Source organism: Ictalurus furcatus, chromosome 3 (assembly GCF_023375685.1).
Source record: "Ictalurus furcatus strain D&B chromosome 3, Billie_1.0, whole genome shotgun sequence".
NCBI classification, from domain to species: Eukaryota; Metazoa; Chordata; class Actinopteri; order Siluriformes; family Ictaluridae; genus Ictalurus; species Ictalurus furcatus.
Window position 1 is genome coordinate 15,789,404 of NC_071257.1, and position 19,879 is coordinate 15,809,282.

The 19,879-nt window shown below is 40.0% G+C and overlaps 1 protein-coding gene across 2 annotated transcripts in view; it reads left to right on the top strand.

Annotated features, from left to right (window-relative positions):
- Nucleotides 1-19,879, top strand: part of LOC128605513 (semaphorin-4G) — a 53,934-nt gene that overhangs the window by 33,368 nt on the left and 687 nt on the right. For both annotated transcript variants that reach the window (XM_053621006.1, XM_053621007.1), the window contains exons 3-15: nt 3,875-4,020; nt 4,630-4,692; nt 4,773-4,871; nt 4,999-5,092; nt 5,749-5,862; nt 6,068-6,222; nt 10,934-11,109; nt 13,278-13,425; nt 13,891-14,113; nt 14,863-14,978; nt 15,356-15,510; nt 15,795-15,856; nt 16,848-18,850. In XM_053621006.1, the coding sequence (XP_053476981.1) occupies nt 3,875-4,020; nt 4,630-4,692; nt 4,773-4,871; nt 4,999-5,092; nt 5,749-5,862; nt 6,068-6,222; nt 10,934-11,109; nt 13,278-13,425; nt 13,891-14,113; nt 14,863-14,978; nt 15,356-15,510; nt 15,795-15,856; nt 16,848-17,734 (2,438 nt within the window). In that variant the 3' untranslated portion in view covers nt 17,735-18,850. The remainder of the gene's footprint in view (nt 1-3,874; nt 4,021-4,629; nt 4,693-4,772; nt 4,872-4,998; nt 5,093-5,748; nt 5,863-6,067; nt 6,223-10,933; nt 11,110-13,277; nt 13,426-13,890; nt 14,114-14,862; nt 14,979-15,355; nt 15,511-15,794; nt 15,857-16,847; nt 18,851-19,879) is intronic.

Genomic DNA, 19,879 nt, shown 5'->3' on the forward strand with positions numbered 1-19,879 from the left:
TACTTTTTGACTGGAATGGGGTATGAAGTAGTACTCTATAATCCAAGCTGTGAACGAAATAGTATTGTATTGTGTGTTTGCTGCACTGATATTTGCATTCTCTCACAACCCTGCTATTAATGAGTCATAAGTTCTTCACTAAGGTGATTGAAAGCCAGATGTTCAGGAGCAGGTCTGAGAATAGACGTGCCTGGACTGCCCTGTTTGCGCGTGTGTGTGTGTGGTAGTTGTTGTTGTGGTTGGATTGGGTGTATGTTCTTTCACCTCTCTCCATGCTTGTTTGTACTCATTGCTTGCTTTGCCTTGCCCTCTTCAGGGTGGTGATCGTGTGGAAGCCATTGAGCCAGTGACTTGTGCTCTTGTAATCAGAGTCTGGTTTGGATAACCTCGGTTTGGAATTCGTGTAGCAGATTTAAACCCGGCGTATTTGACGGCTTTACTGAATCCAGGTCTGGGCAGCCTGCATTTGACATACCTGTCTGTGTGTTATACTAATAAAGGATCTGCCATGAACGGCCGCATGTGTGGGCATGTTGGCCACGTGTGGGTATGGGCATGTTATGTAGCTGTAGGAATGTATGGATCTGAGGTATACAGTATGTGGGCATGTATATACAGTACATGCATAATTCTTGCAGTAGTACATGGATTGGAAGATCTTAAAGATTATACTACAAGCCAGCTTGGCTTGATCTTTTACTACAGGATATTACAAATTAACTGCGTGACTGAACACTTTAGTACTCGTAGTACTTTTCACACACATGAGAGAGAGAGAGAGACAGACTCTCACTGCCCCTACAAGGATAGGGCTCACAGTTGTATTGTTCTACTTCAAGACTCAAGGAAATGAGATCTCTCATTACTGGCACTGTCAAGGCCACAGTCCACCATTTTTAACATTAGTCATACCTATGTTTTCCATTGAATTCCGGCTTACCAAGAAATAAAGAGATAAGAATAATAATATGAGAATAAGGAAATAAGCACTAATTTTGGGTGATATTCTTTAAAAAGCCAGTCTGTTACTATATGTTATATTTATAAATAGATTTCTAAAAATGTAACCAAATATGAATATCTTATTTTGATTGAACAGATACAAATATAGATATGAATACTAGGTGCATTATTCCTTTGTTTTTTGTTTGAATATTGTTTATTTTAGTTATTTATTTATTTTGAAGAAAACATGCCAGAAAGGTTTACAGGGCATCAGGTTGAGACTGGAGGTGTGCACCAGGATGTAAAATTCTTTTATTTTTAAATTGCGCAAGTAGGAGGGTGTGAGCATTGAATATGTCTGGTCATGATTGCAGTGTTTTAGATTATGCTCCTAGTTTGTTTATATATTAGGAAATAGATCCAAATAGATTTCTAACTAAATTCACTAGAAAATATTATGGGTGCATGCAAACAAAAATAATAATAATAATAATAATGTGTGAGCAGTTTGCTAGTTCTCAGTTGTGAACTAGCGTGAGAAAGAACTCTAGAAGAAGGTTTTTACAGTGTTTTCCAAATGTTGATCAAGCTAGAGATTATTTAGAAATATTTTGCACATTAAAAGATAGCATAATTGTGTTTCACCCCTAGGCTGTACTGTAAAGAGCACTATATAAGGCAGCAGTGAGGGACTGAATCCAGACACTTGCTTGTGAGTGCAGTGGAAACACATCATTATGACCCGCACTTACTGTACATAAACAAAGTGGACGTTACAAATTACTCAGCAGTTACCGTTACAACTTCCCAAGTTTTAACGTTTTCTGTATTAAATACACAACTAACAACTGCCTGTTGACTTTAGAGGAGGTTAAACAACAATTCTTATTTATATTTATAGCATGAGGCTGTTTGTGCATGTATCCATCCTGACCTGTAAAATGCGAGCTGAAAGAAATTGCTATGTATTAATGATAATGAGTCTTTATTGGTCACATGCACATTACAGCACAGTGAAATTCTTTTCTTCGCATACGCCAGCATGTTAGGAAGCTGGGGTCAGAGCGCAGGGGCTATACAGCGCCCCTGGAGCAGAGAGGATTAAGGGCCTTGCTCAAGGGCCCAACAGTGGCAGCTTGGCAGCGCTGGGGCTTAAACCCCCGACCTTCCGATCAGTAACCCAGGGCCTTAACCGTCAAGCCATCACGGCCCCCAGTATTGTGGTAGCATTTAGTGTGGTACTAAGTAGTGAGCATTGGTTGTGTACTGGATTTATGGTGCACTGTGTTTAATAATGTAGGAAGTACAATCCTGGGAGTACAATTTGTCCACAGAACAAATGCACAGTAAATAAAGCACTGTATACCGTACTATAAGAGGAAACGAATTGAGACACATCACACTTCTAGTCTCTGCCCATGTGATGTGACATGATAGTGGTGAACTTTGATTTCCTAAGGGCTGGTTGGAGATTGCGTTGCTGACTCCCTTTTCTGTGGTGTTTTGCACAATTGAAGTGTGCTGCCTGTGTCATTAGTTTAAACGTTTGACCCATTTTTTTGTAGATAAGGTGCACATACGCACCCTGGTTGAGGGATAACAATAAGACTGTCTTTACTGAGAGAGAGAGAGAACCATGAATAATGTGTTTGCATCAAGTGATTTATAGGTAAAATAGAGAGCAGCGTCAGCAGGGAGTCATAAAGCACAGTCTCTCTCTCTCTCTCTCTCTCTCTCTCTCTCTCTCTGAAACTAACTCCACTCTGTCACTCTCTGCCATTGTTTGACATCTGTGTCCCTTCAGTTGATTGCTAAAGCATTCCTAAAGCAGCATACACTTTTTCCTGTTACTGCCTCTAAAGCTCTTCCCGCCAGAGACACCCACACTGGAGAAAAGAAATGTTTTAAAGTGTGTTTGTCTGTTCATGTTATTACATGGTGTACAATATCATTGGAAAAACAGTACCACGTAAGCAAGCCATCACCATTCAAATGTTTTCCTATATAAAATAATAAACCATTATACACACATTGGCCCTCAGTTGTCAAGCTGGATACGTACGGATTTATTCGTAAACGGTTCGTACGAGCGTTTACACGTGAAAATCCCGGAAATTCAGAATAACTTCGGAATAAACCTCGATTTGAACGACTTCAAAATCATGTATTTTGCATGGGTTACTGTCCTTTTAAACTTAGTCAAGTTTTTATTACGTCCAAGCAGACGCCGTTATCCAGAGCAGCCTACAGAAGTGCTTTGGAGTCTCTATGAAAAACACATCCTCAGACTAGTTCACTAGGTCTGGGGAGTAGGGAACTAGGGAACCTTCACTAGGTTCACTAGGGACTAAGAATACCATTGAGAAATGTTTGTGATAACCAGGCATTTTATATTACTGGCTTTCATTAAAGGCTATGGAGAAAAAAAGAAGAAAGCGAGCCAACACAAACCCACAAATTAAGACTAATAGGAATAATTATGCAATTACGACAAAAGAAATGGTGCTGTATAAATGGAGGATGGGCTGCTCTGTCTGCGCAATTGCAATTGGATGAAATTGTTTTACACGGTCTTTCGCAGTGATGTTTGTTGGTAAATTTAGCTGTACACATGTTCGACACACGTAAACCAAAGAGGGCGTCGGCTGCACGCACGTTGCGATGACGTCACATGACGTGTCTTGCCCCAAATCTGCAGAAAATCAATGGTAATTATGAAACATTGCAAGCTCCTTCGAATATTATGGAGTTTGCTTGATTTTGCATTCATTTCTGCGATCGCAAAATCCTGGATGGACTGTTTACTAGTTTCCTTGCATGTACCTACTGTTTGTGTAAAAACTTTGGTACAAATTACATCAATGATTTGAATAGTATACCTGTTTGAGGCTTTAGTATGACCTGTGTGTATGTGTGTTGTGTGCATCAGAGCTATGGGGGTGCCAGCGCTTCAGTGGCTCTGCTTTGAACTACAGTACCCTACTACTGGAGGAGGAGCCAGGTTTGCTGTATGTGGGAGCTAGAGGAGCGCTGTATGCCCTGCAGGCCTCCAATATCTCCAGCTCCAGTTACACAGTGAGTGCTCCACTGGCATGTCATAGATTTTTGTTTTAAGATCACGTCTACGAGACCACTATGTGGTGAAGAAGAAAAAAAAAAAACATCCTCGGAGAGTTTCTGCTATCAGAATAGAAAATGACAGTTACAAAGACAGCATATACATTCACATTATTAGGAACACCTGTACTCAGTTGTAAAGTGACGTTGTTTGAGTTACCGTAGGGTTCCTGTCAGCTCGAACCAGTCTGGCCATTCTTCTCTAACACCTCTCATTAACAAAGTGCTTCTGCACACACAGAACTGCCACTATTGTGGGATGTTTTTTGTTTTTCGCACCATTCTGTGTAAAGACTATTGTACGTGTGAAAATCCCAGGAAATCAGCAGGATCTTTTACTCAAACCAGCCCAGTCTGGCACCAGAAACCAGATCAAGCTCTATAGTAGGACTATCGGCATAGTATTATACATTGTGCTGCTGGCACATGATTGGCTGATTGGATAATTGCATGAATAAGCCGGTGTACAGGTGTTTGTATTCAAGTGTATTGTGAATGTAGATATCTCAAGGTAAGCGAAAGACACTTTGCTTATTAAATACGCATGTTGATCTTTTCCTCATACAGATCGACTGGGAGGCACCTGCAGACCAGAAGAAACTCTGTCAGAGCCAAGCAAAAGATAACAAGGTTAATATCATCCATACACACCTAGATAAATATCTTTTTATCCTGTTCCAATTTACTGACACGGTTATACTCTATTACAGACTGAATGTTTTAACCACATCCGATTCCTGCAGCGATTCAACAGCACCCACTTATATACTTGTGGAACCCATGCATTTAAACCACAGTGTGCATATATTGTGAGTAAAATATCGGAAAAAGCTAGGAGTCCACACCTTAGGTTTCATATTTTTGTTTGAGGCTTACAACTTTTGTCTTTATAGCATTACAGATTCTTCGACGTGTCTATTTTCTGTGTTTTTGCAGGATAGTAAGGAGTTTAAAATGTCTTCTATGTTTGAGGAGGGTCGAGAAAGGTGCCCTTATGACCCTGCTAAAGGCTACACAGGCCTGCTTATTGGTAAGGAAGTAACCAGCACCAGTTTTTTACACTGTGTAAGATTTAGCATTACCCTACATTCACACCAGCAGCAGACAACCACAAATTGTCTATGCAAGTTTGGGGGTTGGAGCAACTACAGCAACATGGATGAGTAAATTTACGTTTTATGGAAATTTGTTATTAGTAGTAAAGCTGTTAATCAAAGATTGAATCAAGATTGGCTGTTAGAATGAATCTGTACTGCAGGATGTTCAACTCTTGCCCAATTTTCTTCACTTCTTACTTGGGATTAGTTTAGAATCAACAGTGTTTGGAACTGAAAAATGAAAGGAAGATTATCTTTTCATGGCTTTTACTCCAATATTCAAAAACAGTTTAAACAAAAGTAACATGGAGCTGTGTATAAATTACACACTTTCATTTTCACAAGAGAGAAACCTGGAGCAACACCAGTGACTTTACTTGCTAGTGTGAACACAGGGCAGTAGTAAATAATATAATATAATAATAAATTATATTATTATTATAAAAACTAAATAATATAACTATATATTCATATGCTCATAGCTACATACTCGTACATAACTACCGGCGTGGTGAAAATATCTTTCCTGTGGTATCTTGTATGGTCATAAACCTTTCGTGCATAATCATAATCCTATTCTTTTTCTCAGATGGCCAAATGTACACAGCATCTCAGTACGAGTTCTGGAGTTCTCCAGACATTCGTAGGAACTCTCCAAACCCCATGCTGAGAACAGAGGAAGCCCCCACTCGCTGGCTTTATGGTCAGTGCAATACAGCATATGGAAAATACATCTGCTCTGCAGTTGTTATCAGTGTATTTATAGACTGATACTTTCCAGTTGAATGGCTTTCCATGGATTTGTATAGTGATGTTTTCCATAAGTTTTTCCAGTTGGGATTAAGGTCATGTTCTTCACACTGAGCTCATGACGTCATATTAACAGAGAAATGTTCGGTCCTGTGCAGAGGCTGACTTTGTGGAGTCGGCACTGGTGAAGGAGAGTGTGAATAGCTCGGTTGGAGATGACGATAAAATCTATTTCTTCTTCACGGAGAAGAGTCAGGAACACAGTCTGTACTCCAGCTACAGCAGGGTGGCCCGTGTGGCCCGGGTTTGTAAGGTAAAACTTGAGCCACTCCTGTTCTCAGCACACGTTCTTAACCTGTAGCCCTCTGCTCTCTCATGACAGAGGTGTTGAAATAAAGTTCCTTTTTTTTTTTTTTTTTTTTTACTTTGAACACATCTTCATATGCTTACACATAGATTTAATACACATTCACTTAGTACCAGGGGTCTCATTTATCAAAGTGTGTGTAGAACAAGTACTAAAAATTGGTATTTATCCCATGTCTGTACACACAGTTGTACACAGTGGCCATTGATAAATCCTGCACCGTCTAAATTGATGTGCTACACATTCTACTTGTGAGATACCAGTGATCCTGACCGCTTCTGCTCTCTGGACCTGCCTGATCCATCCTGGTGCCCTACTTCTGGTCCGAGTTCTCATCATTCGGAAACCACTCACTGCTGCTGAGGACGGTCCCATATGGACACCCTAAAGATACATTGGTATAACTTAGAAACCATGAAGATGGCTTTGGACTGCAATTGATACGAACAATTTTCAATCAAGTCTCCATCAGTGAACAGTTGATAACTTCAACAAAATAAACTTCATGTTAAAACTATAATGAATTTCCCGGTTATGCAATTGCACTATTTGACTATATAGCACGCAGTTATAGAAGGGGAATATTTATAATCGGACTATCCGCTGTCACCCAGATGAGGATGCGGTCCCTTTTGAGTCTGATTCCTCTCAAGGTTTCATCCTCATGTTCTCTTAGGGAGGTTTTCCTTGCCACCGTTGTCTCGGGCTTGCTCAGTGGGGACAAATTTAACATTTATAAACGGAATTTATATATTTCCGTAAAGCTGCTTTGTGACAATGTCCAGTGTTAAAAGCGCTTTACAAATCAAATTAAATTGAATTGAATTGGATGTGCTCATGCACGGCCACACTCGTTTTCATAACGAAAGCCGCCGAAATTGTCATATATTGTAAACTTCCCTTTAAAAAGCACAATAGCTTGCTCATGGTTCTGATTGTTTCAGATGACATGGAAAGTGTCAAAAGGTCTACAAAGATAAGATGTACCTTTTCTATTGGTCCAAGAAAAAAGAGGAACTTCAGACAGTGAAGTAAAGACACTGTTGCATGAAGTCGAACAAAACAAAATTGGTTTATTTGGCACTTTTACAAGTAGTTTTTCGAATAATTTCATAAATAAGCCTTGACTTGCAGTACGTGAAGAAATGACTGGCGGTACGTGATATAGAAGCACTGCATGGTCATGTTACCTGCTATTACACTTTTCTAACTTTAGGGGTTTGTGTGTGCACATGGTCAGGAGTGTGCTGAAATGACATCTTCTCATGCATAAGCAAAAATATATCAATCCCATTTAATGCATACAAACGTACGAACGCACAGTTTATGCACAAAACTATATGTATTCACGGTTGGTGAATGAGGCCCCAGAATTCTGTTTTAATTCTCTCTCTCTCCTCCTCCTCCTCTTTCTCTCAAACCACACACATACTTATATGCAACGCTCAAATTAAGGGGGATTTAACCACCTCCACTACGCAGTTCTAAAAAATCACAGTACATCATGCCCTGTTAATCCCTTTTTCATTCCCTTTGAATTCTGTTTGATTGTTGTCAGTACCTGTGTTATCAATAATTTAATTACATCCATATTTAAGACCTCCCCTCCCTCACATTTACCTTGTATGAATTGGAAGCACTTCATGTAAAACCAATGAACATACGATCAGTGTAAAGCATGCAGACGCCCAGCGAGGAGGTGGTTGTGTAGAAATGTGCGCATTTAATCAGTGATGCTGTGCAGTGTTTATAGAGTGACTATAGGAAAGAGAATATTACAACAAGGGCTGTGGATTTATTTCAAACACAAAAGAAAAACAGGTATGATAACCAGTGTTTATCATGCAAAAGTTGTTCAGAGCAGCGGTCAGAGTTGTTCAGTTTATAAATTTTTTTATTAGGTTCTTAGCCCATTATTAATCCTACAGGTTAATGGTTAGTTAGCTAACCTACTGGATTTTATGTGTTCTGCCGCTTGGTTTTTGTGTGTGTCAAAAAGTTTCCTGTTGTTAAGGTTAGATGTAGGTGTATGTATAGCAATAATTACCAACAATTTAGCATTAATTATATCAATGGAAGGATGCAAGGATAGTAAACAAGGTGTGTGTGTGTCTGTGTGTGTGTGTGTGTACCAAACCATTTTCTTCACAGCAGAATGCTGAAACCTCTTTAGTTCCCTTTTCTTTGCAGCTTAATATGGTCCTTAATAGAGTTTTCACATCAGTGCAGTTGCTGTAGTTGCCAAGTTTCTCTCTCTCTGTCTGTCTCTCTCTCTCTCTTTCTCTCTCTCTCTCACATGCTGCTTCCCCACCCCCACACACTCCACTCAAAGTGCCAGTCTCAGATTACTGTAAGCTCATTGCTCTCACTCAGTGACTCTCAGCTTTGCAGTTCTTTCTTTATAAGAATTTATTCATCCATCACACTGTTGCTCTCCATCCTCAGCAATCAGTGTGATGTAAGGTAGTGCATGTTCCTCATCCAGGCAAAGCTTATTAAAGCAGAACCCTGTTTATTCAGCCAGGATGTTCTGCCATGGTTCTCATTAGAAGTTTGGCACTGTGTTCAAGGTCAGGATGCACTTGCCTAGTTATTTACTGCGTTTGCAATGCCGAGTCTACAGTGAACTGCAAATCCCATCAGCCTGATGTAATCACTGCAATAGACTTCAATTGAAACTCATCTAACATTCATGGAAGACTTAGTGAGGGGCCACATTAAGGCGGAATTTTCACTGACTGTTTCAATCTGAATCGTTTCCAAGGTTATAAGCCTGTTTAACAGTGTTACCAGTAGGCTGCTTATAGATCTGTGAATTGCAATTAAATGAAGACATTATATATGTCCTTAACCCGAAACGTGGTGACTCTTGCAGTAGTGCTCCATATATATTGAGCTGTGTGGACTGTGGGCGGACTCGTGATCACTCTTTGCCGGTCCACACAGCAGGGTCACTTTAATGAGAAGATTATCGTCATGCTAGCAGCGAAATACACTGCACACACAGACTAACTAAAGTTCTTCACATGCTAAAAGGAGTCTGTTACTAACTATCTGAATACACATGCATGCTGAGAAATGTGTTTCTTCTTTCATATTCTCTTCATTCATTCCTAATGAGGATATGTGTGTATTATTTTCCAAGCATGATCACAGTTTTTGATCAAGCATGAAAAATTCAAAACATTAAAAATAGTTTCTACTTGGCATGCACATTTGTGAGGTGGAGGAGTACCCATTTTTAGATAAAGATATTATTTTGATGGTGATTCAGAAAGACTCAGCTACCGGAGATTCAGTGTCTCCTCACTTTTACCTGTTTATTGTAGAGGGTATAAGGCCTAGTGTATTTCTGTACAGCTCAGTGTGCAGGGCTTGTTTAAACACACTGGCTCAGGGGAGGTGCCCAGCTGGGAGAAAACTGCATGCAGAGGCATTTGGTGTCGTGTCCAATAAGAGCTGTTTTCCTCTGGGGACTCAGGGTGTAAATTAAATTTGCTAAATCCAACCCACAGCATGTACAATATCTTTTCCCACCCAGTCCAACCTGGTCTAATTTCCCATGATCACACTTGCTGCAGAAAAGTGATACTGCCAAGAGCAAATAAGTGATTCATGCCTGACTTACTGTAAGTGTATTGTGCATTTGACCTCCGTCTTAGTTTTCTATAATAGAATTATAATGTAATAGTACTGTTGACTTTTCTTTACTACTACTACTCCTAATAATAATAATAATAATTGAGTAATAGTAGGATTGCCTTTAATGATAGGTTTGTTAGTGTTGTGCTAAAAGTTTCATGTATACATTATAAACCTGAAGTTTGCAGAAGTCATGTTATTATTTTGTTTAATTATCTTTTTTTTTTCATTTAGTAATGCCCTTCAGAAGCTACATAAGACATTTAAATGTTTCCCAGGAGACAAAATAATCAGTTACATCCACGATCCTGTTCAAAAGTTTACACGCCCCAGGCTCTTAATGTAGTGTGTTGCTTTCTTGAGCATCAGTGAATGTTTGCACCTTGTGTAATAGTTGTAAACGAGTGCCTCAGTTGTCCTCAGTGTGAAAAGATAGATCTCAACATCATATAGTCACTGTTGGAAAGGGGTTAAATATGCAGAAGATGCTGGAAAAGCAAATAATGTGCAGGACCTGGAGGATTTTTCTGAAGAATAATGGTGAGTTTAACTGCTCAGGACAAACAAGGGGACTCATGAACAACTATCACAGAGCATAATATCCATAAAATCATTGATCATCCAGGTAACAACACACAGTATACAGAATGAAGCGTATGTAAATTTTGAACTGGTTCATTTGTATAAATTCAGTTATTATTTGTCTTGTGGACTGTAAACATCTGTTATGTGAAATAGCTTCTTCAGGGCAGTACTAAAGAAAAAACAAAATGCCATTTTTATGATCTCTCTTTTTTTTATGTTATTTTTGTTAACATTTTGCAAATTCTGCAAGGCATATGTAAACTTATGACCTCAACTGTATACAATTTGTTTGGGGGAAACCAACCAGAGGAAGCAGTAAATACCTATTAAATATTTTGTGTTAAAAAAATACTAAACGAGTAGGATTCAGTAATGAGTGCATCCTGTCAGATTGTTTTTTCCCCGAATTCTCTATTCTCTTCTTCTGCAGAGCGACAGAGGAGGTCGCCTGACCCTGCAAAAGAAGTGGACGTCTTTCCTGAAGGCTAGGCTGGTCTGCTCGCTGCCTGACTACGAGTTCCACTTCAATGTTTTACGCAGCATGTTTGTGCTGGAGGGCCCCAGGACTGAGGACACTATGCTATATGGTATATTTGGCCTGGAATGGTAAGTACAGTAAGTCTGTAGAGTTTGATTTGATTTGGCATCTTAATGGTCTGATTCATTGGAGGCTTGATTGCTTTCCATTGAAAACAAAAGCCCAACTTTTTCAATACAAACTCTTGATTGAATCAAGCAGGCAACTGAGGCAAAGGCAAGTAGCTCACACATGACTCATTTCTGCAGTTATACAAGAAATCTGCAGGAGTTTTGATCCCGAGTTTGCTCAGGTAGATGAGTGTCTGATAGAAGGCAGACACCACAGAGGATCATTCCAGGGAACAGTAAGCATTGATGAATGTAGTAAGGTGCTAGTCTGTTCATGAGTGCATATGTCCATTTGTCCATGAACCTCATGCTTGATGTATCTGCACCGAAGCACTCAGAAGCTCGCTCCAGCAGCATAATCCCAGGAAGAATGGCTGACAGGTTTTCTAGCTGCCTGAAGTCTGTTATCTTTTATTCATAAGCAGGTCAGTCAGATTTGAGGATGAACCATGGAGAATCTCTGAAGTGCTGCTTCTGTCTGTCTTTAGTTTAACAAAAAATTACAAGTATTAAATATGTTTTGTGTCCATAACATGGAAAAAAGCGTTGCTTTCAGTTGCGCTCAGGCTATCCTTTTGTTAGTTATGAGAAGAGCGGTTTTGATGAGCTGGCAGGTTGGTGTGAGATTTGACATGTGAACTGCAAACTGATGAATAAATGGGGGACAGATAACTGGACAGAGAAAAGCTTGGTGTCTGATGACTCAGAAAGGTGGAAGAGCTGCTTGTGCTGACCTTCAAGTTCAAGTCAAATTTTAATGGCCAAGAACTTGACCGGAATGTGTTTTGTATGTGTGTTTCATTGATTATACAATGTTTGTGTGCTCTTGTGGATCTGGTGAGAAAACCAGGGTCACCATTTGCCAATCAGATTTCAGCAAGCATTTGAGAGGGTTAACACTGAGCTGTCATCACCAAACCTGGCCATGTAAGCACCCTCTAGTAACCTCCGGAACCTCACACAAATTGGCCACTGGCAGGCACTACTACTGTATTCGAAATTAAAAACAGATATCTCTTTAAAAAAAAAAAAAAAAGGTCAAAATGATTCATTGGCTCAAGCTGTAAAAAAAAATAAAAAAAAATTCGTTCCGTTCATTTAGTTCCACATACTCAAACTTAAGTTTGTGCAAATGGTATGACATTTGTAAACTACATGGCCACCACATTCCAATCAATCCTAGTGGAGTAGAGTTTGGTTTACTCAAATAGCTGTAACTCATGAAACATGAAAGCCATGTTCAAGATTCTGAAGAGGTTAATGTTGCAAAGTTTGGGTTGTGATCATCGATAGGGGCGGTGTTCAATTTAAATAACTGTTTGTCAGGAAGCTTAAGTCTGATTGAGTGATATTGGATACATGTACAGTGATGAATGTATATAATGATGAAGTGATTACTTAACAACAATACCACCATCAGCCAGTCAGCTTTCAGCAGGAATTTGACTGTATGTTCATTTGTGATCATTTCAGTAACTAGAAGCACTACTTGCAAAGAGTGCTGGTAACACTTCTTTATTTTATTTATTTATTTTAATTGGTCATTTCTGTTTCTATCTTTTAGTCCTCACCTAATGTTCCCTCTCTTCCCTCTTCTTCAGTCACTAGTTATATGTGCTCATTTTGCTATGTCTCAGTCCTCTTTCTAGCACCTTGTCGGAAGAATTTACTGCCGCTCTTGATGAGTTTTGTCTGTCTCAGTCTCTCACCCCCTGTCCCTCTACCTTCCTTTATATCTCTTTGACGTCTTTTTTTATACATCTGTAATCTATTTTCATGTTGCCATGGCTACACTCTGGGCTCATGGAGCCTCTGTGCCAACATGCCAAGACCTTGAGAAACAAAGAGATCAGCCGAGGCTCAGAGGCAGAGTACCTCTTGAGCTGCTGAAGCAAGCCCACCCACTACAAACTGTACTGACTGATTCAAAACTTTGATACGAAGCTTTGTTCTTTATCCTCCTAGACTCTGTTGCCTAGAAACATTCAAATAATGATAGAACGTATTAATTAATTTACCCGTTCATATTTGTGAGCATTTGCTTGGGTTTTTAGTTGAATTGACGCTTAAACCTCTCGCATTACTTCTGCTTTGAGTTTGCATTAAACACTGTTTTTGTTTCACAGGAAAAACGTCAAAGCTTCGGCCATCTGCCGCTACTCAATCAAAGACGTCCAGCAGGTCTTTGAAGGGCCCTACATGGAAAATCAGGAGGACGCTGGCGCCAAACTGACTGAATACACAGGAAAGGTGCCTGATCCGAGACCTGGCTCGGTAAGCTCTGCAGCTCTGCCGTCTCCTCTTACTCTTGCCTGCTTATCTTGATCCATCCGGCTCCACCTGCTCGCTTTGTGCTCCTACGCGACATATGTAGCCTGGACAGAGAGTTGCAATTAGACTGAGGAGAGCAATGTGAGCATGAAGCCTCAAAGATGAGAATCGTACAGCATAATAACTCATTGCCATGGAGATTAGGTTCAAGAATAAAAGAGATGTCAAGATGACAAGACATTTATAATGAGTGCCTCTGCGGCTATATGACATTTCATATCTCAGATTCAATAACTGTTTAGCTTGTCTACCAACTTGTGAGAATAGAGTTTTGCTATCTTTATTTGGTGCTTTAAGCCTGTGAGCCTTAGTTGATTACAACCTAAACATTTACATGAAGGGAATGCAATAGGCAGTGCATGGTGTAATGTTTAGTGTAAACATGGTGTACCTGTCTTTGCTCCTCAGTGCATCACGGATCGACTCAGGGAAAGAGGCATCAACTTGTCCACTGACCTGCCAGACGATGTGCTGCATTTTGTACGTCGTCATCCACTAATGTCTCGACAGATTCCCCCTCTAGGACAGCGTCCCCTGTTGTTTCGCAGGACTGTGGACTACACTAAAATAGTGGTGCACAGAGTGACTGCTCTAGATGGCCAGACATACAACATGCTCTTCATTGGGACAGGTGCGTTATAGGATGCTCTCGCAACTATTAGTCCGTTTGTTCAGTCCGGAGAGAGAAAATTGGATACTTTTGGTTTGTTAGCGATTTGGTTTGCTTTGGTTTCACATGGCAAACCAGAAAGCATTAAAACAACTCATAAAATGCTTTAATTTATTGTTCAGAAATAAGGCAATGGAAAAACATCAACAAACCTTTGCTAGGTGTGTGTAGAACGCACAGAGAACACATATCCAACACTGTGTGTATCACATCCAATATTTATTTTCTCTTTTTTTGTTTGCCAGTTGAAAAATCCAGAACACTGCAGTTTTGTCCTTTGGCTCCATTTGCATCTTGCAAATCAGTCGAGCAGCTTGCATCTACTAAAAATGTCATCCATAACCCAAAACACATGCCATGTTTGCTTCACTTCCCACACTTAGGCTGATTAAGCACCAAATATCTTTCTCACTAGACTCTGAGACTGGTTGTTTTGGTTTGTGAGTGTCATTGCTGTGTTCTCACCTGCCTGAATGAATCGGCCAGGAGGGGGCGGGGCAAATGGGTTTTAATTCAAATAGACTGAACTCGGCATATGTGAAAGCACTACTTCTCTTCGTCACTTCAGATCGATCTATTAGAAATTCTTCACGTTGCATTACTGACACATGGGAGGTGGCGCAGGTCTGTGTAGTCATATGGTATATGATTGTGGTATGCTGTTCTGTTCTTCTGTTCCGTTGATAATGTTGGATGTTTGCATGCTGCAGATGAAGGATGGCTCCAGAGAGCAGTAGAAGTTAAAGATCAGCTTCACATTATCGAAGAGCTGCAGCTGTTTGAGGAGCCACAGCCTGTGGACAGTATAGTCATCTCTCAGAAACAGGTTAGTAAATGGACAAAATGGACAGGATATAGCCCATACCTAATGAAAAATAAAACAGTAGAACCATCATAGAAATTCTAATGGTTTCCACTACAAATACCTTTACAAAATATCAGCTAACCATTAAAACCATTCCCGTTACCATTATTGGTCCTTAATGGTATCTACTAGAGATAACATGCCACCAGTGTTTAGAGACCCACAAGGTCTCTAAACCAATAGAATTCCAATCATAACCATTAAAACCATTACAAATTCTATGAGAGTTTCTATTGTTTTTTTTTGTTTGTTTTTTTCTTGTAACAAAACATAGATATTTCATATAAAAATATTCCGCTCCATATTTATGTTGTGTCTGGTTGTTGTTTCACCTCTAGATGAGTGTGTATGTGGGCTCACCCTCAGGTGTTGTGCAGCTGCCCTTGTCCACATGTCACAGATATGCATCCTGCTTTGATTGCGTGTTAGCACGGGACCCTTTCTGTGCTTGGGATGGTGTTGAATGTGTGGAGATCACCTCGCGCACAGACAGGTACATGTCTAGCTTTTGGTTGTGTAATTCCAGATCCCTCCCCGGTGTTTGTTCACACATTTACCTTCTTGAATCCATGGGCCATGTCTCTGTTTTGAGATGCATTGATGTTTTAATCTACACATGTCTTCAATATTATTATTAGTTGCTTTACAGACTCATGCATTGAAAACAAGTTGGGGATTTGAAATGTAGTAAGATTTCTCTTACTAGTTCTAGATGGATTCAACCAGAACTAATTATCTTGTCTTTTTTTTAATTATTATTATTATTATTATGTGCAGATCCAATCTGACTCAAGACATCCTTAATGGGAATGAAGGCTGTGCAAAACCTGCAGCAGATGGTATGCATACTGATTTACCAGATCTCAAAATCACCAGAGCAATGTAACAGGGGGTGCATTCATTGCTTAAAGTGTACAATTTCAAATAGCTTTAACTTTTTATATAAGTGTAATATTTAGTGCATGGTTGTGAATAAAGTGATAAAGGTGTTTGGCTTGATGGTATTATATATTTTATAGGGGCTACAAAGCACTTCTCTAATTTGCTTGGATAAAGGCATCTGCTAAATGTAGAAAATGTAAATGCATAATATTAACACGTTTCAACACCTTGCTGTGCAGGCATGGATTGCAATTTATAATCGATTTACAAGGTAGATAATAGTCTTATATATTAATATAAAGATCATTATTGATATCTTTAAGTAATGTGGGCTATATGCAAGGTGACCCAAAAGTCTCCGTGTTGATTGTTTGCCAGCACCACGTCGGTTGTGCTTTCGTCAGTGAATGTTCGTGGACGTCCACTTCAGTTAGTCCGTAACACTTCCAATCTTTTTTGAATTTGTTAATAAGTTTGGCGACAATGTTGCGTCTGATGTGCTTGCCATGTGTCCTGTTAAAAGTCCATTGCAACCTTGTGACAACTTCCCGTTATTTATATTATATATATATATGTGTGTGTATGTGTATATATATATATATATATATATATATATATATATATATATATATATATATATATATATATATATATATATATATATACACTCACACACACATACAAGAATTTTGGGACTCCCTGAAGTTAAGCAATAAGCTATTGCTGCATACAAGTATTGATGTTATTGATGCCAACGTTGCTATCATTCTAATAATGTACAAATAAGTTGTAATTTTTTTTGCTTATTTTCAGAATCATTGTGCAGTTTTGAAGCACTCAACCTTGATAATGAACAGACCTCTTTTAGATTACACTCAAACTGCACCTTTACTCATTAACACCTATACATGAAACTGTAACAGCTAACTGCCATGATTTCGTTTTCAGACCTGGTGCTCCATCGGATTCGCTCAGTGATGGCAGGGGACGACGTGCTTCTGCAGTGTGAGCTCAGCTCTAATCTCGCAACCCCACAGTGGACGAGGAATAAGCAGCAGCTGCAGGGCTATGGGCTGAACTCAGGCTATCGCATTGGCACTGATGGCTTGCTGGTGATTGAGGCAAGACCAGAGCAAAGTGGCAACTACAGTTGCTTCGCCCTGGAGAACGGTGTCCGCATCCATGTAGTGATCCATACTTTGATTGTGCACCAATACCTACCACCACCACCCCACTCAACCCTCCAACCCAAAAACCCCAACGGCAGTAATCCATCACCCCAGCTGCCCTATCCCCTTCCCCCGCAGTTCCAGTCCATGAGGAACATGGAGGCCATGTACATCTCTCTGATCACCATCTTTGCTGGATTGTGCCTGGTCCTGACCGTAGTGCTGCTGTATGTGGGTTTCTGTGTGAGCAAACGGGGGAAGTACTCTCTCCGTGCAGCAGCCCAAACTGACAGAAAGAGGAACAGGAATGAGCGCATGGAGCTGAAGACTGTCTCCAGCAACTGTAACGGGAAAGCAAACACACACGATGGACTGCTACAGATTGTTCCCGGAGAGGCCCAGGTTTCCTCCCCTAAAGAGCTTCTTCCTGCTCCTCCGCTCCCACCACCTCTACCAAACTCTGAGTTGGACTACACCAACGGGTTCTCAGCCACACTGCCCAGCGTCTTACGTAAAATGAACGGCAATAGTTATGTGTTACTCAGACAAACCGATGGAGACGCCACGTCACCACTGTACCACTCTTTCACCGAGGAGCTCAACCGGATTCTAGAAAAGAGGAAGCACACACAGCTGTGTAGCAAACCTGATGAGAGTTCAGTATAACACTTCAGAAACAATACCAACCTGGTTAAAGGTTGGAAAGGATTTTGTTACAGCTACAGCTTATATTGCATACAAACTGAAATGGATAATAGGCTGGCTGATGAAAGATTCTGTTTCATATTTTCCTGTCTAGTGACATTTTTTTTAATCGTCTCTTATTTTGAAGAGAACGGATTCAATGAACACGAAAAACAAGAACAGAACAAAAGTAGTGTCACAAACACACAATGCGTAATCTACCTCGGAAGATTGTTGCTATAATAATAGCACTGCGTTCCACTGGGAGTGTGAGATGGGAGGTGGTGAGGAATAGCAGGTACTTCAGCACAGAAAGCAGAGTGAAAGCGTAAAAGCTTCATATGAAATACAGAGGAAAAGGTCCAAACAGGAACATGCAGGGTTTTGGAATTATTTTTCATTGGTTAAAGAAACTGCTGGCTGGAGTCTATTAATTTCAGAAAGAAAAAAAAAAACTTAATCTTGATGTGGATGCTTTTGAGCAATATAGCTGAACTGCACTAAATGTCGGTATTTTCTACTGAGATAACCTTTGCGATATTTATGTCACCACTGACTACACTGATGACTCCATCTAACTGCATTTTTAATGCACCAATGAACACTGAAAGACACTAACATTATGACTTCAGTTTTTATAGCTCGATTTTTGTGGGAGAGCATGAGTGTGATAGTATTAATTTCTGGGATGCACTTTAAGAGCGAAAGGCATTTGTTGTAAATGATGCTTGTTCTGAAAGAGATGGTGCATGCTGTATCAGAATGGAAATCCTGGTTTTGTAGGATAAATTGAGGATTCTTCAAAAATCAACACCATTGCTGGGTCAGAGTCAAATGCTTTACTAACCACTATATGAACATGTTTGTTTTTTGTTTTTTAGAAAAGTAAAAAAAAAAAAAGAGTACAACACTAATAAGACATTCCACAACTCATAACCCAGACTAAATGAATTGTAAACAGTAAACCGTAATTCTTCTCTGGTTCAGAGCCATTCTGTGTCTCAGGTGGTTAGCTTATGACTGAGCGTTGGTGCAGTTCCCATCGGACATCGCTGGAACTTCAGAGTGCCAGTTAACCATGACGACAGAGAAGCAGAGGTAAGCTGATGTTGATGTTTTGCAAATATTCTCTTGAGACAGCCAATTACAGCCCATCATCCAGACAGGCTTTTTAATCTTTAGACGGAAGAGTGAATTAGAACAAAACAGTAATGACAAATTGGATTCTATGCACAGGAATTATTACTATTTAAAATAGCTGAGAAGTAGACACTCTTACAATAATATGTGTTTATAGGAGAATAAATACTATTGTACTTTGGTTTTCAGAGTTATTCAAATGAATTTGTTCCAGGAAATGTACTGTATTATTGCGTACATGGACGAGTACCAGTTTGGCCTCTCTTCTGCTAGAGAGAGAGAGAGAGAGAGAGAAAGAGTGGTGGGGGGGTCGGGGTCAGAAAAGCTCTGCTATTTCTGTGGAAATGCACAGATTGCAGTAATGTTAAGACGGAAACATCGAGGCCATAGGTTCAGGGCACAGCTGAGATTAGCTATGCTGAGCCATCTTTTTCTCTCTCTCTCTATCTCTTTCTGTCTTTCTCCTCTCTCTCTCTTCTCTTTCTTCAGTGTGTGTTTGTCTTTCTCCTTAAAGTGTATTAAATCCACAATCAATTACTCCTTTTCCTTTTCAAATATTTCCTGTTTTGTTGGTTCTCCTATCACCCTCTCAACAAACCCCACCCCCAAATTCCCCCAACCCCCCCACCTCCTGCCCTGTCCCTGCTTACATCTACTTATCTCACAAATTGCTTCCATTTTCTTCCAATGCTGTGATGACGGGAACAGATGTGTGCCTGCATTATGCACCCTCTGAGGCCCATGTGCTCACAAGCTGGTTGTTCAGGCACCACATGTGATGTTTGACATCTCCCAGATCCAGCTTAGTAGTGAGAAAGATGTGAGATTGCATCTAGCATGCCAGGACATGACTGTATCTTGAATGTGTTCTTCAAACCAAAGGCAGTAGAAACTAAGCCACATTAAAGAAAATGAAAAAGAACAGAGACTGCTTAAGAAAAGGTCATTAGAGGTTCGGCAGCAGTTTGTTCGTGATTAGGTACAGGG